The 23870-nt window shown below is 45.1% G+C and overlaps 1 protein-coding gene across 2 annotated transcripts in view; it reads left to right on the forward strand.

Moving 5' to 3' along the window:
- Window positions 1-22446, forward strand: part of SEC31B (SEC31 homolog B, COPII coat complex component) — a 1228966-nt gene extending 1206520 nt beyond the window's left edge. For both annotated transcript variants that reach the window (XM_069240364.1, XM_069240362.1), the window contains exon 26: window positions 20149-22446. In XM_069240364.1, coding sequence (XP_069096465.1) covers window positions 20149-20328 — 180 coding nt within the window. In that variant the 3' untranslated portion in view covers window positions 20329-22446. The remainder of the gene's footprint in view (window positions 1-20148) is intronic.
- Window positions 22447-23870: the final 1424 nt, after the last annotated feature.

Genomic DNA, 23870 nt, shown 5'->3' on the forward strand with positions numbered 1-23870 from the left:
CAGGGTGTCACAAAAACACCCTAAATTAACCTGTGCTCACCCCTGCTGGCTTGGTACAGAGCAGTCAGGCTTAACTTTAGAGGCAATGTGCAAAGTACTTGTGCAACACTTCAAACAGTAAAACTGGAAAAATGCCACACAAAAAGATACCACACTTGCTTAGAAAAACAAAACTTAATTTAATAAATCAAACAAGAGCAAAACAACAAACATCCAATAGGTAGAATTTGAGATATTAATTTTTAAAGAGTAAACTGTAAAGTAGCGTTTAGAAACAAGAAGCGCCAACCAGGGCTATTTGGTGGCCCCGGACCAGGACAGAGTCAAAAGTCTAGGCCGATCATGATGGAGCGCAGCTGGCTACAGGGACCCAGTTAGACCCCCTAAACCAAAGTACCTAAAACCTGGTTATGGCAACATTGAAGATTCTGGGAGCAGAATGAAGCAATGCTTTGGTGTTGATTTCCAAAGTGGAGGCATTATGTTGATCTTTCCCACACAGTAGCGAAGATCTGTCAAATTTCTTGATGCAGCAGTGGCAAAGTGTTGAGTTTGAGATGCATTGGTTCCGAAGGCAATGTGCTGAGGTTGAGCCATGTTGGGGAAGCGCTGCGTCAACTCCGATCGACGCAATGGGGCAGATGCATCAGTTCTGATCCATGCAGCAACAGCAATGCGTTGCTTCAGCTGCAGCAAAGACCTTAAGCCCACTTCCAGGGCTGGGTTAGCACCACTTGGCAGGCCAGACTCAGAGATGGCATAGTCCAGGTGTAAATGAACATTGGTCAGAAGTATTTTATGCCCCTAAAACATCAATCTGAAAACCCGTCAGCTGGCCCTTGGCTTCACAGTAGGTGCTGGGTTAGAGAGATGCAGGACCCAGTCCTCCTCACTTCCAGTCAAGAGGGCAGCAGAAAGCAGGTCAGCACAGCAAACCAGGAGTCCAGCAGAGTAGCAGTCCTTGTAGCAACACATCAATCATCCTTCCTGGCAAAGTATCCACATGTCCAGAAGTACACTGATTTGGTGGTGTCAGAGTTCCAGTACTTAAACCCATTTGTGCCTTTGAAATGGAGATATTTCAGAGAAGTGCACAGGGTCCCTGTCCTTCCTGTCCTGGCTCCAGAGTCACTACAGAGCAGTATGCATCCCTTTGTGTGTGGACAGGACGCATCCTATTCAGGTGTAAGTGAGGCTGTGTCCAGCTACCCCCTCCAGTCCTGGCCAGCAGGCTGAAGGTAAGTGTGTGTGTGTGATGTTTTTAAATGAATGTTTGGTGCGTGCGTGCATGTTTGAATGGTATGAGTGTTGTTAATGGATGTGCGTGCCTGTGTGTGAAAGAATGAGTATGTGTGAGCTTTTAAAATGAATGTTTGGTGCATGTGTGCATGTTTGAATGTTATGAGTGTTGTTAATGGATGTGCGTGCTTGGGTGCACGTCTGTGTGTGAAAGAATGCGGGTCTGTGTTTGTGTGCCTCCCGCCCCCCTCCCTCCTAAAGCTGCCGGCCGCCCCCTCTGGCCAGGATTACCCATCAAGGCACAGATGGCCCATCAAGTCACACCCAATCTCCTTTTGTGTGTGGCTATCTAGAGAAGAATACACGAAGCCCAGATGTCATCCCACCCCAAGCGTGTGATCAGAGACGGGTAGCAGGCATCAAATGGCTAATGCAAGAAGGTGTCAACGTTCTATAAGTGCCATTTTCAGTATTGCAATTTAAAATGTGACTCCAGCATGAGTTGGGATTTTACATTGTGTTTCCAGAGACACCAAACTCAAAAAGTCTATCTCTTCCAGATTGTGAATTACACTTATAAAATGCAATGAGGAAATCCCGATGTTAGCCGATGGGAGAGATCGGCCTTGCAGTAGTGAAAATCTTTTTAAGAGCTTTTCATTACCAGGACGTAAAACTAAAACATAAATGTCTTACTTTTTAAAAAACATTTTACTCTGCCCTTGGGGCTCCTTAGCAGTGACTTATATGTGTTAAAAAGAAAGGTTTGGTCTTGGCCGAAGGGTTATTTTGTCAGGTCAACATAGCAGCTCAAAACTGCACACACAAGCTCTGCAGTAGCAGGCCTGAGTCATGTTTAAAGGGCTACTTAATTGGGTGGCACAATCAGTGCTGCAGGCCCCGAAGTAACATTTAATTTACAGGCCCTGGTCACATAGTGCACTTTAGTAGGGGCTTATAGGAAAATTAAATATGCCAGGTGTGGGTAAGCCAATGTTACCACATTTTAGGGAAAGGCACAAGCACTTTAGCACTGGTTAGCTGGTGTAAACTGCAGAATCCTAAGGCCAACAAAAACAAAGTCAGCATAACAGGAGGTATGAAGGCAAAAAGTCAGGGGGCAGCCATCGCGAGGATGCCAGATCTAGCACTGACGCTGCACTGAAATTTGTAATATGCTCAAGACAGGACACAATTCATTTTCTGGGATGTGCCGTTGGTACTAGAGTGGATCTCCAACTCAATGCCTGGATGAGGTCCACAGGCGTCTCTGGGGACATGCAGGCCTTAGGTGGGTCTCTTTTTTTGGTGACAAAAGGGACTTGGAGCATTGCAAGAATGACAGAGCCACAGCAGTTTCTTTGGGCATTTCTGCTTCTTCAAGGCAATTCCACTAACAATTTCACCTTTTCTTTCTCTACAGTCTAGTTTTCCCCATCTGTCAATGCTAGACTCTTCCAACCCGCCAGGCTTTTTAGCCCTTTCATGGCAGAGGCTGCGTTTCTCAAAGACGACGACAGCAAAGACAAGCTGGAGTTTAGTCCCCATTTACTCCAGCAGCCGCAACCACAAAACCTATATAGTGTGTGCCTGCCTGCCTGCAAACAGACCCCTTGTTGAAGGCAGTGCCCTATATTTTATCCAAAGATGGCAGGCCATCACGACAGACCTGTGATTCTTCCAAATTGTCCATCTGGTTAGTCCCTTTAATTCCTTTCTTCCCTGCCGTACCTTACACTGGTTTCAGGGCAGACGACGAATGATCATCTATCTGTCTTAAGTCAGGAAGTGCAGGCCCTTTTGACCAAATGGTCCATAGAAAGGGTTCAGATCTCGAAGTAAGTAGTGTGTCAAACTCCTGTTACTTCCTTGTACTGAAGAAGAATGGAGGCCTTTGTCTTATTTTGATTTCGCCCTTCCTCTGGAAAGACAGATTCAAGATGCTAAGGCTACCCCAGGTCTTGTCTTCCGCAGACCTTGGTGACTGGATGTTGGTTTTGGACCTGATGGACGCCTATGTTCATATTCTGGTGCCACAAACCCAACAGTGCTACTCGTGGCTCACTGTGTGCCAGGAGCATTTTCAGTTCACAGTGCTCCCCTTTGACTTCACCAGTGCCCCTCGGATGTTCATTAAAGTGATGGGGATGGTTGTAGCTCATCTATGGATGTTAAGGGTATCAGTCTGCCCAGTACCTCGATGGCTGGCTGTTGAAGGCAGGCTTGCACTAGGCAGTCTTCAACCACTTCCAGACGACTGTGAACCTCCTGGCATTGTTGGGGTTCACTGTGAACAAGCCAGTCACACCTGACTCCTTCACAGACGCTCACTTTCACTGGGGCCATTATCGATATGATATGATTTTGTACCTTTCCCCTGCAATGGAGAGTCAAGGACATTCAGGCTATGATTCAGCCTCTGTCCTGGATCTCAGAGTGGATGAATTGAAGCTGCTGGAATTGTTAACTCCCTGCATCCTGCTGGTGATGTAGTCCAGATTGCACATGCAGGCTCTGCAGTGGAACTGAAATTACAGTGGGCATAGTTGTAGGGAATCTGTCAGATTGTATCCTGATTTCGCAGGCGACTGCAAAAAAACTTGCAGTGGTGGCTACTGGACTGCGATTGGATCGGTGGCATGCACCTCTCCTGAACCCCCTCCTCCCAGAACTCATGGAGATCATGCATTCATCACTGCTGGGCTGGGGATGCTATCTCATAGAGGTGAAGATTAGAGGCCTTTGTCTTCGGTGAAGACTCAACTCCTTGTCAGATTGGAGTCGAAATCAATTCACTTGGCGTTGGAGGCTTTCCTGCCCAACACGAAAAGCAGGCTGGTACAAGTGCTCATAGACAACAGCATCTCCATGTGGTACAGCAGCAAGCACGGAAGAGTTGGGGCCCTGAGCACTAGGCCAGGAGGTCATGCACAGTAGGTGGGCCACCAAGTAATTTCTCTAGTGTTGAACCACCAGGCTGGATATTTAACTGTCAGGGTGGAGAGACTCAGCCACCTGTGCCTAGTGATTCATGAATGACAGGTACACCCAGAAGTGGCACAGGCTTTTTTTCAGCAGTAGGGAGAAGCCTGGCTCATTCTTTTAGCCACTGCCGAGAATGTACAATATCAGCACAGCACTTCTGTGCACTGAAGTTTCCAAAGCAGCTCTCAGACACACCTTCTGACTTATCTATGCATTTTTGCCTTCTCTGAGCTCTGAAGATAATCAGAAACAACTGGGCCAAAGTTATCCTAGTGGCACGATATTGGTCCAGGAGAGTGTAATACATGAAAATCCTGGGCATGAACATTTGGCCTCCAATTAAGCTGCCCATTCAGGAGAATCTTCTGTCGCAAAAGCAGACAGGATGTTGAACGCAGGCTTGCAAAATCTGCACTTGCATGTTTGGAGATTGAGCAGTGCCAGTGGATCTCCTTCGACCAGCAACACAAGGTTATTGATGTTATTCTTGCTGTGATGTGCATTCCCACAAAATCAGTGTATGCCAGCCTTTGGGACAAATGTGTGTAGTGGTGACCAGTAACAGGCGAAGTTGCCTGAAGTTTTAATTCTTGCTCTGTTCTTAGCCCTGCAAGGACTTGCTTTAGGCACTGTTAACGGCTGCTTATCTACACTTTCAGCCTTCTTTCTGTTGCATTTGTTAGTTAAATTGCCCCTTGTAATGAGTTTTTATTTTACATTTATGTAAGGACTGCAACATTGTTTTTCACCACATCCTTTTGTGGTGCCCCAGTGTGATTTGAATTAGGCATTAGTTTCTTGATGTGGACCCCTGTTGAGCCATTTGCACACTTGTCCCTTAAGATTTCTCAGCTTAAAGACAGTCTTTCTCATTCCCCTAACATTAGTTAGACATGTGAACAAAGTTCACACTCTCTTCATTAATCCACGTTATACCACCTTTCTTGACATGTTGGTTCAAAGGACCCTGGCTTCCTTTCTACCCAAAGTAGTCACTCCTTTTCATGTTGGTCAGGCTATCACTCTTCTGACCTTCTTGTCTTCACCTCATCCTTCTAAGGAGAAAGAGCGATTCCACCATTGAGTTCTAAAAGAGCATTACGTTTATATATATATGAATTGGACCCAGGATCATAGAGTGGACGATAACCTCTACCAGGGGTTTTCAGGAGCCAATAAGGGCAAGACAGTACAAAAACAGACCATCTCTCTATGGATTGTTCTCTGGTTAAAGATGTCCTATGCACTGGCAAAGAAGCAGCAACCAAAAGGCTAGCTGGTACAGTCCACCACGGCCAAAGCTGCTACCACTGTATTAGCACATGGAGTACCTGTCCTGGACATTTGCCAGGCAGCTACGTGGCTGTCTGTACAAAAATTCACAAAGCACTGCTACCTGAACCTCTCCATCGCGAGAGGCATTTTGCCCTCTTGGTCTTCCCGGGCGTTTTGGTTTGTCAGTTCAGACTGTAGGAGGCTGGCCTGGCTTGTAGTGGGTAACAATGGTACTTACACTGTATACCAGGTTCAGTTATCCCTTATTAGTAGAGTGTAGTAGTGTTCTAGCAGCTTAGGCTGATAGAGGTAGCTATAGCAGAGCAGCCAGGGCTGAACTAGGAGACATGCAAAGCTCATGCAATACCACTTACATCATATAGGTACTATATCATAAGAAAGACAATACTCATAGTTAAAAAAAAATGAAGGTACTTTATTTGAGTGACAATGTGCCAAAAATATCTCAGAGGATAAGCTCCCTTAGAAGGTAAATAACATACACAAAATATACACAACTAACTAAATCAGGTATGTAAAACAGCCAGAAAATAGTGCAAACATTGTAGAAGACAATAGGATGCAATAGGCCTAGGGGAAACACAAACCATATACTAAGAAAGTGGAATGCGAACCACAAATGGACCCCTAGGCTAGTGTAGTGTGTAGAGGGTCGCTGGGAGTGTAAGAAAACACTAAAGGTGTAAAGGAGACCCCACCCCAAGACCCTGGAAAGTAAGAGTAAAGTACTACTATTTCCCCAGAAACACACTAAAGTCGTGATGAAGGATTTTGCAAGGACTTCAACAGACTGTAAAGCACTGAAGACGGATTCCTGGACCTGAAACCTGCAAAGGAAGGAGAGCAAGTCCAAGAATCACTAAAGTGTCCGGGGGGGTGGTCAGGAGCCCACTAAACCTCGGATGAAGGTGCAAAATGTCTGCCTCCGGTTGGAAGAAGCTGTAGGTTTTGCAACAACAAAAGAAGGTAGGAAGTTCTTCTTCGTGCAGCAGATGTCCCATAGCATGCTGGAGGATGCAGAGTTGTTTCCTTGGCAAAATACTCCAAACAAGCCTTGCTAGCTGCAAGAGTCGCGGTTGGAGAAACAGAGTGCTGCCCGGGCCCAGGAAGGACCAGGATGTCGCCACTTGGGAGAGGAGACCAAGGGGGCCCTCAGCAACGTAGAGAGCCCACGGACAAGAAGGAAGCACTCACAGAAGTCCTTGAACACCGGTTCAAGAAGACTGAACATGGCGGTTGTCTCAACACTGCAAAGAGAGGTCCCGCGACACCAGAGATCAACTCAGGGAGTTGAGCATCGCAGGACAGAGTGCTGGGGACCTAGGCTCAACTGTGCATGCATGTTTTCTTGGAAATGTGCACAGAAGCCATTGTAGCTGCAGGTCACGCGGTGCAAAGGATTACTGTCTGGGGAGGGGAGGCAAGGGCTTACCTCCTCCAAATTCGGACAGTTGGACCACTGGACAGTCTGGGTCACTTGGGTTCACCACCTGTGTTCCAGGGGCCACGCTCGTCCAGATGAGAGGGGACCCAGAGTACCGGTGAAGCTGAAGTTTGGTGCCTGCTGAAGCAGGGAGAAGATTCCGTTGACCCACAGGAGATTTCTTCGTGGCTTTCAGTGCAGGGTGAAGGCAGGCAGCCCCCAGGGCATGCACCACCAGGAAACAGTCAAGAAAGCTGGCAGGATTAGGCGCTACAATGTCGCTAGTAGTCTTCTGGCTACTTTGGTGCAGTTTTGCACGTGTCCTGGAGCAGTCAGTGGTCGATCCTTAGCAGAAGTCGTAGAGAGAAGTGTGGAGGAACCCTGATGAATTCTTGCAAGTCTAATCTGAGGAAAAGCCCACTCGAGAGACCCTAAGTAGCCCTCCAAGGAGGATTGGCCACCTAGTCAGGTATGCACCTATCAGGAGGGGTCTCTGACGTCACCTGCTGGCACTGGCCACTCAGAGGCCTCCAGAGTGCCCCCCACCTATGAAAGCAAGATGGCAGAGGTCTGAGACACACTGGAGGAGCTCTGGGGTGGTGATGGACAGGAGAGTGGTCACTCCCCTTTCCTTTGTCCAGTTTCATGCCAGAGCAGGGACTGGGAGTTCTCTAAATCGGTGTAGACTGGCTTATGCAAGGAGGGCACTATCTGTGCCCTTGAAAGCATTGCCAGAGGCTGGGAGAGGCTACCCCTCCCCAGCCTTTAAGACCTATTTCCAAAGAGAGACGGTGTAACACCCTGCTCTCAGAGGAAATGCTTTGTTCTGCCTTCCTGGGACTGGGCTGCCAAGACCCCAGAAGGGCAGAACCCTGTCTGTGGGGTTGCAGCAACTGTAGCTGCAGGGAAAACCCCAGAGAGCTGGTTTGGCAGTACTGGGGGTCCATAGTGGAGCCCCCAGGATGCATGGAATTGGAACGGGGGGACAATTCCATGATCTTAGACATGTTACATGGCCATATTCGGAGTTACCATTGTGAAGCTACATATAGGTATTGACGTATATGTAGTGCACGCGTGTAATGGTGTCCCCGCACTCACTAAGTCCAGGGAAATGGCCTTGAACTATGTTGGGGCACCTTTGCTAGTGCAAGGGTGCCCTCACACTTAGTAACTTTGCACCTAACTTTCAGCAAGTGAAGGTTAGAGATATGGGTGACTTATAAGTTACTTAAGTGCAGTGAAAATGGCTGTGAAATAACGTGTGTGTTATTTCACTCAGGCTGCAATGGCAGTCCCGTGTAAAGGTTTGTCTGAGCTCCCTATGGGTGGCAAAAGAAATGCTGTAGCCCATATGGATCTCCTGGAACCCCAAAACCCTGGGTACCTAGGTACCATATACTAGGGAATTATAAGGGTGTTCCAGTATGCCAATTGAAATTGGTAAATGTGGTCACTAGCCTATAGTGACACATTTAAAGGCAGAGAGAGCATGAGCACTGAGGTTCTGATTAGCAGAGCCTCAGTGACACAGTTAGGCACTACACAGGTATACACATTCAGGCCACAAACTTTGAGCACTGGGGTCCTGGCTAGAAGGATCCCAGTGAGACAGGCAAAAACATACTGACATACATTTAAAATTAGGGGTAACATGCCAAGAAAGATGGTACTTTCCTAAACAGACCTCTGCCTTGGGGGATGCTGCTATATGAAATCTATTCTGAAGATGAGAAATCTGCAGTTATAAGCATCCAACAGAAGAACAAGTTACTGACCTATGATAACAATCATTTTGGTGGTGACTCCATCCAACCACATTCCTCACTTGACCATTCCACCTCGATGTTCTGAGATCAAGATTCTTTTTCCATCTGAAAAGATCTCAAGTGTACAGATACGCACACTGCTCATGCTAATCTGCTGATGGACTCTGTTTTGGAGGACACGGGCAGCCTAGAAAGCAACTGACGTCTGCATGCATGGGTGATGCATATATGTGCCATGCAGGAGAACTGCTCTTAAATTCAACAGATCCATTCTGATGCCTGTGGATTATTCACAAGCTGATAAGTCTGTCATATCTGAAGTTCCCTACTGAACTTTGTAAGTCCTCCGATGGCTTGATATATACCTCAGACAGTGTGCCAGGGACAATGTCTACCCTGAAAATTACATAATTTAAGTTGTGCCACAACTGCATTTAGCAGATATCGTTTAAGAACTCACACAACCTGTCTTTAGTGCTAGGGCACCAGTCACAATATAAAGTTGCGCGATAAATGTGCCGCAATGGACTCATTTGTTATCCAAGAGCTTGAGGTGAAAGAAAGAGGTCGTAGTTCCACTCCAAGTTTTAGAGCTGTTTAGAGTCTAGTTCATGGAGCTGGTCCATTCCTGCTTGAATTTTTTCAGTAAGTCGAAGATGCTTCGTAGGCGAATGAAATGTAAGTGGAACTTGAATCAACCTGGTCACTCAATCAGGTGAGAAGGCGTGAGAGTGAAGGTTGACCCGGTCCCACAGTTGGTCTGACCAGGTCCCACAGTTGGTCCGACCAGGTCCCACAGTTGGTCCCAGCACTGTCTGTTTTTGACCTTGCATCAAATAGCAGCCTTCAAGGAGGCCATGCTCTAACTCCTTCAGATGCTTTTGGCTCCCTCTGGAACCTCGAAGGACTTTGATAGTCTTCTGCCAGTAGGCCCTCCCTCAGTTTTATATTACTCAGTGGGGCCTGTTCTTTCACCAGTTCCAAAACAGGTTTACAGTTCTACTCCATCCCTGGATCCACATCATTCCTCTCTGTCCCATTGCTAACTCCACTAGCCCTGAACCCAACTCCGATGCATGCCTTCAACCCTGATTTGTCTGTCAACTCCATGCCTATGTCATGCTACATGATTACGAAAGTGGTACAAAAAAGCTTGCAACTCGGAGCAGTTGCCAGAGGCGGCTCCTCTAGAGGACCACCTCTTGACGGAGCCCCTGGAGTCGAAGGCAATATCTTTGCTCTACAAGAAACTACTGAATAACTCGCCGGATCAGATGACTGCCCTACGGGCCAAATGGGAGTCAGATTTGGGTGCACTCTCTGACAAGGACTGGGGAGCGATGAGACAGGGTCCCAGGGTTGTGGCGATTAAGGCACGGTTCAGACTGATCCAGCTCCGGATTCTTCACAGGGCATACTATTCCAGGGTGGTGATGCATAAGATGGGTCAGACTCCGAATGCACAGTGCTTGCGGCGATGTGGGTCGGAGGGCACCTTCTATCATATTTTATGGGCATGCCCCAGGCTGCAGACTTACTGGCAGGGGGTGACCGGGGAGGCGGCTTGGGTCCTTGGAAGGGTGGTCTCAATAGATCCTGGGCTGCTGCTACTGAATATAGTGGGAGAGGAACACCGGCCAAAGCAGCAGGGACCATGGTTGGCAATAGCAGCAATAGTCGCTAAGCGTAATATAGCGCAGTTGTGGGGCGCTGAGTCCCCGCCTAGTCTGTAGGAGTGGTGGTTGGACCTGGACTGGTGCGGCAGTGCAGAAAAAGTAATCTGTGACAGCATGGGTGCCCAGGGAAATGGAAGAAAATTAGGGATGGTTGGGGGCTTACAGGGCCAGTGATTGATCCTTCTGCTAGCTATGCTGTGGCGGGAGGCATGTCGATGGGTTAGGCACATTGCTCTATAATTTATGGGGGATGTTTGACTGTGATGTTTATTTGATATTGGATTGTTCTGTACTCCTACTCCGAGTTGTTGATAAACAATGGGTCCTCAATGGTCGTATTTTATATGATGCAATGGCTGTTTTGTCGTGCAATCATTTTTTTTTTTTTTTTTAAACAGAAAGCTTGCAACCAGACTCTAGTTTTCTGCATTTACTTTGATGTGAGTACTATAGGAGGATCAGGCTCTGCTGCATTTCAAGGTATGCAGAATGGTCCCATTACTGATGATCAGGATGAGGCACACAACAAGCTACCCCTCACTATACTGAGAATGGGCAATTCCTGAATTTACAGAACACCCACTTGGATGTATGTATCTCCTGAGATGGAGGTAAACTCTGCACCTGGACCACTGTCAGAAGAAAGTGCCTCTTTCACAGTAGTGGTACAAAGGGCATCAGAAGTGCTAGGCTTACAGTTGTCTGCTGTTGAAAGAAAAGCACATTTGTTAACTGAGATACTTCAATCAGGTCCATTCTCTGCTGATAGTTACAACTGCAGATTCCTCACTTTGTGAATATCCCCAGGCGCTAGACTAGATCCAGAAACTCGAAAGCTCCTGCATGCCAGTAGGTGGTGACGTGCGGCTCCAGGTTGGTGCAGGTCTGCTCTGGAAGTGATAAACAGAGTTGCACATAAGCAACACCCTTGCACGCTGATATCAGTCCCTTTGTTTTTCTCTTTTCAGGTGTTGACCTTGAGCTCCCCTCCTTTTTTCTTCACTCTGTGAAGGAATATTCTTGCAAATTTTCCAATGTTTAAGACCCGGAAGAACAACAGGGTTTAAATCTTGTAAGGGCTGTTGTAAACAGGTGTCAGTAGCAGACCCCAGGAGGTGTGCATCTGATTTCAGGGTTTGACACAAGGCTCTAAGGACTGCGATGATCACTCCCAGATGAATCTGAAAGACATTCAAGACTGCAAAGGTCTATATGGCAAAACACCAGAAGGCATCTTTGCAGTCCCACTCCAACTTTTTTCCATGACCCAAGAATACTTTGAGAAAGTTGAAGAAAAAGCAAAAGTTCGACTGGAACTTTTCCCTTCCTGCCACTGTCGTTCTCAAGAGAAGGTGCAGGGGCATTACCGTGCCTCGAAGTCTCACTGCAGTTCCACCAAATATCTAATTCCATCCTTGGTCCCTATGCATCCCGGGTTCCTGGGCCCCTTGACTATGTTGCAGCAGGTCAGTCTTTTTAACGGCCATGGCATGCATTTTTGACACTCTCCGGGTTCCCTTAGGCGCACCTTTGGGTCCCAAGGATTCGCAGGAACCTCCAGTTAGTTACCACCAGCCGTTCCCCCTCTGTGCAGTCTATGCTCCTTGAACCTGCTTCAGATTCTGTATGGGCATCAGTACTGCCTTTAGGGTCGATGCCAACCCCCCCCCCCCCCGAATGTCAACATTGCTGGTGCCAGATGAAGAACCGCAATCTGTTGTGGCATCCAGCTCTGAGCCAGGTTTAGGTCAGCTGAGACCATGTTCAGATATTGATTTGCCATGGTTTCTACTGAAACCATCTCCCTCCAACACAATTTCACTTCTTTTCAACCCTGCACTTCCTCCACACCAGCTTTTTAGCTCACACGCTGCCTAAAGGGAGCCATTACGAGACAACAGTAATGTGGATAGGCCTCACCTTGTGATGATGACAACTGGCACAAGGACTAAAAGGATGCCAGTGGGCTAGACACCTCACCTGGTACTGGGTTGTTTATCCACCATGCTAGTTCAGCAACAGAGGAGAGGACATCTTTTGCCTTTGTGTTTAGGAGGGCTACCAAGGAACTTGACCACCTCCTCCTCACTACGGAGGTTAAGAAGGAATGTGCTGACAGAAGTCATGAGCTTGGCCAGACACTGACCGAACACTTTTACCTTAGAATGAATCCTTCACTGATACACTGTTGTGCATGTTGGCTAAACCATGCTCTATTTTCCCAGTCAACTGACGACTCCCACGTTGCCAGACTAGCCCCATGTGGCCTGGTTTTCATGACTCAGGTTTTACTGTACTGGTGGATGCCCGTACCACCAAGTTTCCAGGGTTTCGTTGCTGAGTCAAGAAATCTGGTGAAGGTCTATGGTAAAGGGTGACTTCTCAGTTGACTAAGGTACCAGAGCAGGGTTTAGCCCAAGTGTCCAACTGTGTGTCAGTGAGGGCTTTATTTAAAGTTACCAGATAACAAACTCTAACCCCTTCAAAACCACTCCTCTTGACGGAGTCAGAACTCGGAGACGTTTAGTAAGCCAATATTATCCTCGTCAGGCATTGCTTTGTGGTTGGTTAATGCAAGATACCTACTTGGTTGAAATACCCATGCACTTTGGGACATGGTTGGTGAAAATTTGTGTGTCCCAGATTACTTGTTTGATTCTTTATTCCAAACAATTCAGGATGGTCGTGATGCGGCCACATTAGTCATCTGCTCAAACTGGACAGCAGAGAATGCTTGGAATGGGCTATCGGAATGGGTGTGGTGCTCTGCACCAACCACCCATTGATGAGGTCCACAGGCTTCTGCAGGTACGTCTTTGATGAACACGCCTTTTGACAGATCCCACGTCTTTGGTGACAAGGCGGACTGAGCTCTAGAGTGTTTTAAGGGAAGCTGAGTCACTGCATGTTCTTAAAGTCTTTTGGTTCCAGTCCAGATATCCATCGAACAATTTTGCCCTTTTCAAGGATAAGTAAGAGGCTTGGTGCATCAACAGTACATGAAAGGCTCCTCTGCTCACACAACAGGCCTCCCAGCACGTTTGAGTTCTGGACCCAACAAACAACACCCTAGCCATCTTGTCAACATACCTCCACCCCTCAGGCCACAGCCCCAAAACCTCTTTAGCTCACTATCAGCAGCACATAGCCATCCAGCAGGAGGCAAGATCAGCCACTACAAGGTGATGACATTACATACCACAAATGGATCTTGTAGATTGTCCAACAGCGCTACTCCCTGCCATTCCTTTGCGACCCATACACCTGCCACCTACATTGTACTACTTTGCGGAGGACCATGTATCTTTTTAATGCCAGAAAGTGCAGGCTCTTTTGGCCTAAGGAGCCAGAGTGGGTGCTGCCCTTGGAGGTGGGGACAAGGTGCTATTCCCGTTCTGTCCTAGATCTTCGCTTCTCAACACCTTCCTGCGCAAGGACAAATTTAAGCTGCTCATCCTGGCCCAGGTTCACTCTGCCCTAGAAACTGGAAGACCCGGGACCTGCAGGACACTACTTTTCACATCCTAGTCATGCAGGCCAACAGGCACTACCTGTACCTTAAGGTGGTTCACAAGTAGTTCAAGCATTCTGCACTCTTTTTTGCCTTTATTGTGCATGGTGGACACTGGGAGAAGATGTGGCTTGATGTGGTGTCTGCCAGTTTGACCCTTTGTAGGCAAAACTGTCAAGATGTGTTGTTGCCTGCCTTGTTTTTGGACTAGGGAGTTTTGGCTCGAGGCCGAGTTAAAAATGGCACAAAGAAACTGAATGACAACTCTTGACAGGGTGATCCCTCAAAGTCACTAAATTAACCTGAGCTCAACAGTCTGTCAGCAATGGCACAGGGCACATCGGCTTCACTTAGGGCATTTTTAAAGTATTTATGAAGTAGCAAAAAAATAATAAATTCAAAATGCAAAAACTAAAAACTCCAACCCGAACTTGCACATTTCAATAAACAAAATGGCAACAAAATAAGAAAATTCCAATAATGGAAACCAGAAATATGAATTTTCAAAAATTACCAGCATCAAGAAGAACAACATGCCAGTGATAGACAATGGTCATGGTGCACCATTATCTAGGTGCAGTTTGACGCTGATTGCGATGGGCTGCAAACCTGATGCACCAACCAGGTTCATCCGGGTCAAAGATTTTACCCTCTGATTTCAGCCTATGGCCAAACCCACAACAAGAGTACATGTCTAAAGCCCCCTAGGACTCTTAGAGACTCACAGGGTGTCCAGCATAGGCTACCTGCAGGGTACCGTCCTGATCCAGTTGTTACTGGTCAACTGGGCTGTTGCACGAAATATCTCTTGTAGCTTGCTATATCCCTGTTGTTTGAATAGGAAGTCAGCCTTATGACTCTTGAAGGCCATTTCTTTGTCTTGGGTACAACATGTAGCACATCCAGTCCTTCAGGCCTCCTTACAGGTCACAGACCTCAGATCTAGTCCTCTTCTTTTCTTAGCTCCAGGGCTCTGAACTGGGTAGCTGGAGAAGCCCAGGCATGAGCTAGTGAGTAGGAGTGTCTCCTGGACACATCCTTATTAATAGGGTACAAATTCCCAGATGGAACCCTACCCACTTTCGACTTCTCAATCTGGGGAAAGTCTTTGGCAACACCCTAGGAATGTGGGATGGTAGTGTCCTATGGTTATCCTAGTGCCTTCCACATCCAGCACTAAAACAGAGTTTAGTGCAGCCATTGTACCCACAGTAACCCCGCAGACTGAAGTCTGGTAGAACAATGCAGGGTTCATCAGCAGCTTCCACACTGGTTACCAAAGAATTATCTTGCTATCCTGTTTCTGTCCTTCCAAGTGTGCCCCAAGTGACATATATAAAACCCTGATCTTGTGGGACAAAGTGTAGGGTCCTTCAGTAACCAGACCATCGATATACAGAAATTGTGTTAGCATTCTTTTCTCTACCTTTCCTATGCACCCCAAAGTGTTCTAAACTCAGTTGACCTGTCAAGCAGGATTTGACACTCAAGCACAATTTGATACTGAAATGTCAAAAAGGATGCCCACAGCCCCACCCTTCATATTCTGTGAGGTTTAGTCACCTCTGCTCCTTCGTGTCAGCCTATTATTTGCTTCCATAGGCATTTCACACCTTTTTCCACACCTATTCGAAAGCTAATCCCTGGCTGGGAGAAGTTTGAGAGCAAATGCAAGTTGGTGTCCAGGAACCTAAGGCAGGAAAAATTTACGTTTCTGAAGGCCTACTTTTCTTTAATAACTGTTAAACATCCGACTTTACCATTGAATTGGATTTTTGATAACTCTAAATAAAAATAGTTGTTTAAAAAATGTTTAGCCAGTCCTATTCGTGCGACACGGTATTGGGTTTTAATCTATACTTTGTTTTACTACTTAGGACCGCTAGGCCTGCCACAATGAAACATTTCTTTTGGGGGATAGTCACTGTAACGTTACATTTCTACATCCTACTTTTAAATAACCTGCTCATTGTCTTGTGGACTGCAGTGCCTGAAAAACTATGTAAGAATGAATTATTAATATTTAAAAGGAAGGTTTTGACCTGTCAAAAGAGTTTATTTTGACTGGCCCAGCTGCAGTGTTTAAACTGTCATAATCAAGCTACAGTGGTAGGCCTGAAGCCATGTTTTACATTGTCACAATAGTGGATGGCACATTAGGTCTTGCGTTCCACTAGAAACATTTAAAGTACAACCCCTGGATACATTTTGTAGCATATGCTAGGGACTTATAGGCAAGATAAATATACCAATTAGAATATGCTAATTCGACCACATTCAAAGGGGGAACACAAGCACTTTACCACTAGTTAGCGGGTTAAAGTGCACCGAGGTCTAACACCAACAAATAATGTAGTCAAGCAAAACGTGAGAGATAAGGGGTGACCACACAGAAAAGGCAAATTTCCTACAGTTACCCATCAAAAGGTTTACAACAAATGTGTCCTCCTAAGCTGTTTGTGATGCCACATTGGGGCTTAAATCTTGTTCTCACATTTCTGTTGTGTACCCTTTTGGACCAATTGGCAGATGTCCATTGTGCCAACTTGCCTTAAAGTGGTCTTCCTGATTGCAATAACATTTGCCCGTTGGATGAGTGAACTTCAGGCCCTTTCGGTCCAGCCTGCCTATACCACTTTTTTTCAGGACAAACTGGTGTTAATGACTCAATTTGCCTTCCTGCCGCTGGTGGTGATGACTCTTCATGTTGGGCAAACGATCGCTCTCCCAACCTTCTATATTCTGCCTCATCCTTTGAAAGAGGAAAAGAGACTCCATCTTTGAACCCCAAGAGGGCACTCAGATTTTACATTGATAGCACCAAAGAATATCTGGTAGACAGTCCCCTCTTTTTGGGGGTTTGTGAGGTGAAGATGGGCAGTGCAGTGCAGAAATGGATTATCTCTATTTGGATAGTCCTCTGCATTAAAATCTGTTAATCATTTGAGAAGACGCAACCTCTAGAACTGCTGTGGACCCGCTCCCCTAGGGCCAAAGCTGCTACCGCTGTTTTGGCACAGTGTGTGTGTCCTGGCTATCAATCCGCAACAAATACATCAGTGTTCACGTTCACGAAGCACTACGGTTATGACAACTACGTTTCTCATTATAGGCATTTTGCCTCCTCTGTCATGCAGGGCTTTTTAGTCTGAACTCTTCCACAGATTCACCAACTTGGGAGGCACTGTTTTGGTATCTGTTCACAAAGTGAGGAATCTGTGGTTAGAAGTATCAACCAGAAGCACAATTTACTTACCTTTGGTAATGCTTATTCTGGTGGATACTCTATGTAACTGTGGATTCCTCACCACCGTCCCACCTCCCCATTCTGTGGTATAGTCTCTTCCATCTTAAAAAATCTCAATTTAGGAACTTGCATGCTTGTACTTTTCATTCAGCAGGTGAAACTGACATCACTATGCAAGGGTGCCGCTTATATGCAACAACCTTAGTCACTTTCGGAGGAGTATGGTGTTGAGCCAGAGTCATGCGGCGTCATCTACTGGCTCACAGGAGCACTGCTTTTGAGTTTCTAGATCCAGTCTGGCACCTGCAGGTAGTCACAAGGTGAGGAATCTCCAGTTGTATAGAGTTTCCACGTGGATGATCCTCCTTCATGTGGATGATCAACCCTTTGTTAGGATTCTTTGGTGTAAAGAAAGAGAAGGGCAGTGATGGAAAGGTCGTTGTCTAGCTGGATAGTCCTCTGCATCCAAATCTGCTACAAGCTGGTTGAGAAGATCTTGAGGGCTCATTCCACCTGGGTCAAGGCTGTTACAATGGTATAGGCAAGAGGGGATAATACTGGACGTTTACAAGAGTGTGACATGGGCCTCAGTACACCTGTTCATAAAACATTGCCTTGACAAGTCTGATGGAAGGCCATTCTGCCCACTGGGTCCTGCAAGTCTTAATCATTGGAGTCCACTCCCTACAGCCTCTACCTTGGGGAAGTATTGCTGTGGTATCTAGTGTAAGGGTGAGACATCTAGGGTTTAGACATCAGAAGAATCAAGTTCCTTAGCTTTGGTGATGCTCTTTCTGGTAGACACTTTATCTAACGGCAGATTTCTCACTACTCACATGCCTCCTGCTCTGTAGAGTGGAATCCTGACATCATACTGAAGTTTGAGTTTATATTTTGGAACACTGTCACCAATAATTTGTTCAGTGTGCTCCATGTCTAACGGCGACAAAGGAGAAAAATACAGAAACTGATGTAAGTATTCAAGGATGTTGCTTATATGCGATTCTACCTGTTAATTATGGGCCAGTACTGAGTCACAGCAGAACGACAAAGCATCATTTATATGTGATCTTGGTTACTGCTGTGAAAATTCTCTGATCCAGTTTAGTGCCTGGGGTTAATCTATAAGTGAGGAATAAGCAGTTAGATAGAATATTCACCAGAAAGAGCATTATCGAAGGTAAGTATTTTGTTTGTTTCAACTTTGGGGGAAACAGTTCAGGAATTGCTGATGGGAACGGCTGCAGTACTGTGGTGATTTACTTATGCAGAGCAAAATTATTGCACTCAGCCTTGTGTGCCTCATCCCCAATTATGAGTATAAGGAGTAATGCATGAAGAGGTCCAAAGAGTGGCCTAACAGGAGGATATTAGGCCCAGACAGTTAAGCTTTGCCTCTGGGGTTTCGGCTTAGCAGATTTAAGATTTCCAGTAGGCTTTGCTGACTGTCTTAACAGTGCATATGCCTCCTTCATCGATCCCAGTTGAATTTGAGACATCAGTAGTTCCAGCTCTGGTTTTCAGTAGCACAACAAAGATGGTGCTGAAAGTGCGAGGCCAAAGGAAAATAGTGCTGATTTTTTGCCTTACTGTCTGCTTTCTTCGCCACCATTACCGCAAGTACTAGCAATATTATGACTAGCAATATTATAGCCACCACCATTACAGCAACCCCTCCACCATTACCATCACAACTACCATTCCTATGAAAGTTAAAAACAACACTGGCACTACCATTGATGCAACCGCCATCACCACCACAATTGTAACCCCCACTGTCACCATCATCGTCACTAGTGCCACCATCAGTAACAGCACCTCAATCACGACCCACACAACTACTAATCTCACCACTAATACCACTGTCACCCTAGGCTACCACCATCACTACTACTGTTGTTGCTGCTACCACCACCACAATGTTCTCTTATTATTGCTTGCATGCAAGTATTGTGCTTTTGACAGTGGTGAGTCTGTGTAAAGAAATGTGAGGAGGGCCTTTATATAACTTTTTGTGTGTTTCCCATCAGTTATAAATAAGCATTGGCAAAGCCAATAGGTCTTAGATCTAAAATGCAGGGTTATTGTCTTTACTAATGCTTGTTTTAGTTACACTTTTGTGAAGACATCAAGACGCATGCACAAGAATGGCTGGCAATCTCAATCTTACAATGGGTATTCTGTTAAAGAAAACCCACTTAAAGATTAGCGCTGATGTGTATGCATGCATGCATCTGTCATATAACATGCAACATAAGGAAAATGCACATATATTGTGGCCTAGGCAACCATTTTTGGTTTACTGGTATAACATGACAGATGGCCATGCAATAGTGAGTGGTAAATTTAAATGTAAAAAAAAATATCAAAAGACATTTGCACGAAGCACAAAAAAGGAAGCAAGTGGCCAGGGAGCAAAAAAGTATTACTGTGGAGAGTGGTGGAGGGAAATGAAAAGAGCACATGTGGGGGAACACGGAAACACATGCACTCCAATCAGGTGCTGAAATTATCATAAAAATCGTCCCCTCAAGTATTCAGTGAAAGCATATAACTAGCCAGCTCAGACTGAAATACTCCTGGATTGGACAAACACAGGAATAGAGTAGAAGCAATCAGATCAGGAGTGGAAACCGGGGATGGATAATAAACTGTCCAAACCAAGAGGCTGGACTAAATCCCGCTCTTTGTGTATTTTATGTGTAGGAAACAGTAGTTTTAATTGTCTAAGAAGTTAATGCTGTATGTAGCAGGGGCCTAACAAAGCCACACCTATTGGCTTGGCCAGTGTATGTTTTATGTACATATCCGGGTTTTGGGAAGAGTAAGGAGCACAAAAACCTGTAATTTAACAAAAGTTCAAAGGCATGGCAAATGTGAATTGTCCATTTATTATCTGAAATCCGGAGTTATCCGGATTCCTATTTTTTTCCTGTTTTGCGGTCCATTTTAACACACATGATTGGTTTTATCTTGACTGACCTTTTTCCTCCTCTTTACAGTTGTCGCCTCGTATTCTTTCTGGACTTCATGAAATCGCCCACTGCATTGAAGATCGCAATTATCAGCACGGTCTATTTGTGCACACTCAAGTGGTCAGCAGCAGCAATTTCAGTGAGATATCCAGCTTCATGCCCATCTTGAAAATCATCATGACTCTGGCCACCAAGCTTGGTGTTTAATGTCATTACAGGAGGCATGTATCATGGGAAAAAAAGAGCGTACTGATGGAGAGGGATGCAATATGTACTTTGAAGATGTTATCCTTGGGCTTAGTCATTGAATTGCCAATCGCATCTCTAATTCTCAAGCAGGCCACCATACTCTATATTTGGAAAAAGCCATTCACCACTATTGAGAAGGCACTAGTTTCACACTGGCAGTACTCTTGTGGATAGGTAATGACTTGCTTGGTTCTGTAAAACGTTGTGAGCGCTTTTGATGTATATGGGTGTGAGGTGTGTGGTTTGCCAGTGTAAGCATCATGCTTGACTTCCCTTCTTCCAAGTGGGCCAGTCAGACTCCCCAACCCTGCCTCTTCGCCCCTTCCCAGAATTCACTAATCATTACTTGACATTTTCCATTTATGATCATTCGCCCCTAGAGTTAAACTTTGAATTGTTTTGGATTGGCAGTTAGAAGGCTTTTGAGAAAGGATATGTTTTAAGATAAATCAGTTAGCCCTTGCTTTGACCTTGATTTTTCTCCAGATCGTTGCTGCCCACAATTATCTCTACTTGATTGTTCTGTTTGCATCTGATACCTCCTTTGTGTCTGTCTTTGAACATGTGTAATCTTGTTTCGTGATTATCAATTTTGACTTTCTTCATGCTGGTAGTTCATCCGAATTTCCATCTCAGCTTTTCTATGCTAGTACGTGTCGCTTTCCTAAAGGTAATGGTCACCTTTTGCTCAAAGTTCTCAAATGTGGTTATATTCTGTGCTGTGTGACTGCTGATTCTCATCATTCTGTTCTCTGTGGTTCACCTGCTTCCTTCTGGTTCATTTTTATGTTGTATTCTCATAGTGATCTTTTATTTCTTTTGGGCATTATCGTTCTTAATTTGAAGCTCTGCTGCCTCTGATACAATTTGTGTGGTTATCTATTTTCTTTTTTCCCTTTGTTTTAATTGTCAGCGTATTTCTAGCTTTTTTGTTTTTGTTGTCTACCTACCTATTAATTCACGAAAGGTCGTCTCACGTTGCTGTCTGTTTGGATAACCAGGCATAAATTCTGCAGAAAGACGCAATTGTGTCTAGCTAATACAATCAATGTTGATGCCTTATTTTGAGTTCTGGCTTAGTTCATCATTTTGGTTGTGGAGAAACGCATTAATTCTGAATATAAAATAGGGCTTGCAGATTGTGTCACTGAAAATTATATCGGCCATTTGGAATCCTACTACGAATAGCTAAGGAACAACATAACCATCACCGTCTGAGGGGCAGTGCCTGTGCCTAGATTGAGAGCCATTCAGGTATCTCTCGTAAAGCCCAAAAAGTATGCAAAGTCAACAGTTGTGAGCTATCAAAAAGGTGTGCTTCTTGTTGGGGTACTATGTGCATCCTCATAGGTCTCAGCCTCTTCAAAGCAGACTATCAATGGAAATGTATCGTGTTGTCTCTTCATAGAAAACCCTGCCAACAAGTTGCAGGGAAGGTTTCGTTGTTAAAACAATGCTAGTTATCATTCTTTTGGCACACTGTGTTAAAAAAATGCCGATTGACACTATATTTAATTGTATCCCCTTTCTTCCGGAGCCTTTTGTGGTACTATAATAATACTTGATGGCAGTGTAACTTCCAGAGGGAGAGAGATGGACCAACCTGGACAGCGTTGGATTACTTCAATGACTTTGAGAGTGATGCAAATTTGGGTGATGGAAAAAAAAACATTTATTTCCAGTGTATATTAACATAGCAACAGAGCCGGATGAATCAAAGACACTAAATTCTTAGGATCAATCTCTGCCTAAAGTAACATACTCTTGTACAGGCTTTTCACTTGGTTCGTTAATTACAATTTATCTTTCCCATGCCTCCTTATTTTCCACTTTTTTGTACCATTGCATGTCTTCCTCCATATTACCTTGGTTTTTGAAGGTTGTGTTTGTGCGTAAAATAAGCAGGTACTTCTGCTGTAGCCTTATGCTGAGCCCGATATGTTAGATGTTTGCACTTCTCGAGATCTCCACCTCGAGCCTCTTTTATGCTGCATTTTAATAACGGCTAATCTGAAAAATTGACTCCGGTTGTTGGTTAAGCTATACGTTACTGAAATAAAGCACATTTTCGAGAAAGAGCTTTCAGTCTCTGTTTTATTCATATTTTCTTCCGCCGGAGACACCCAAATGTAATGCGCTTTTTATAATCATGAATTTGTTGACTAGCGAAGCAAGCAGCGGTAAGTCTAGTGTAAGACAACGATCGCCTTCGGTGAACCCAGTGAATGTGGTGCTCGAGTCACCGGACATCTGAAGGATTTGGGAACCCTGGGCCAAGCATATTTTGGGGGCCCCTCTTCGCAATAACTTTTGATTCATTATCAATGTCAGCAAATTCAAATCTGTGCGACACCACGCGATAATGAATAGTACATTAAAAATGTCAGAAACAATGACAGAAAGAAGACACATGAAATTCTGCAGTAATTACATTTCTTAAATCCACAGCCAGGGGCAAACAGATTAGTGGATTTCCATAGTTGTGCCTAGGCCACGATCTCCAATTGGGAGTCTCAGAAACTCAAACTATCACTTATGATAATATTAAAGTGGGCTAGAGTGTAGTTTAGGGTTAAAAAAGAGTTATCTAGTACTACAAGACTGTTGCGGGGGAAATTGCATTTTGATTGGCTGGTCCTGCGGGGACAAAGGAGCTGCTTGGCTGGTTACAACATGAAGAGAAATGTTGTGGTTGTCATTTCAGGTATCTGGACCCATCCAAGAATCCTGACAAATAAGAGAAAAACCTATATAAGGGGGCATGGTAGGGATACCCTGAAACCCTAACCCCTTGTGAGTGGGTACCAGTAGGTCTCACAAGACTCCCACAAAACCCAACATGAGATTCCCCCAACCCCCAACCCAGCCCTCGTGAACTCCCACGTAAGCCGTAATTGTTTTTTTAAAAACTAACATGGAGTAGGGGATGGGCTGCCAGTGGAGGTTTTGAGTGCAGGGCCTGGTCACAGGCATCTCTATGCCATGCTGGGTCAAAGGTGATGATATGTGAGGTCATGAGCAGTACATGGCAGGCGTAAGTTATAGTTAGCTCAGTAAAGTCTAACTGGTGAATTTAAGTGTTTTTTCTGTTAAAACCTAACTATAATGTCACTTTAACCTTTGTCGTTTTTTTTGTACCTAAAGATAGATATTATTATGGTACCTATCTATAGCTATATATATATATATATTTCCATTTATCTGGCACCCACAGAAGGTATTCACAAGACAATGTTGCTTAGCAAAATGTATTTACTAGACCACACTTGTAGCAAACAACAGACGCATTTCTGCTATCTAGCCTCTCTTGTGTCAACCATTCCAAATATTTACCAGTACTATTCATACACAAACGCAGTAAACATCATTGGCACCTATACACTTGATCAAAATAGTAGACAGACTAACTTGCAGATTACACATTCATGGAAAATGGCCATCTTGTAACATGTTAAAGATCTATTTTTTTGGCAATCCTAAAACGGGTATAAGAATCAAAC

Source organism: Pleurodeles waltl, chromosome 6 (assembly GCF_031143425.1).
Source record: "Pleurodeles waltl isolate 20211129_DDA chromosome 6, aPleWal1.hap1.20221129, whole genome shotgun sequence".
NCBI lineage: Eukaryota > Metazoa > Chordata > Amphibia > Caudata > Salamandridae > Pleurodeles > Pleurodeles waltl.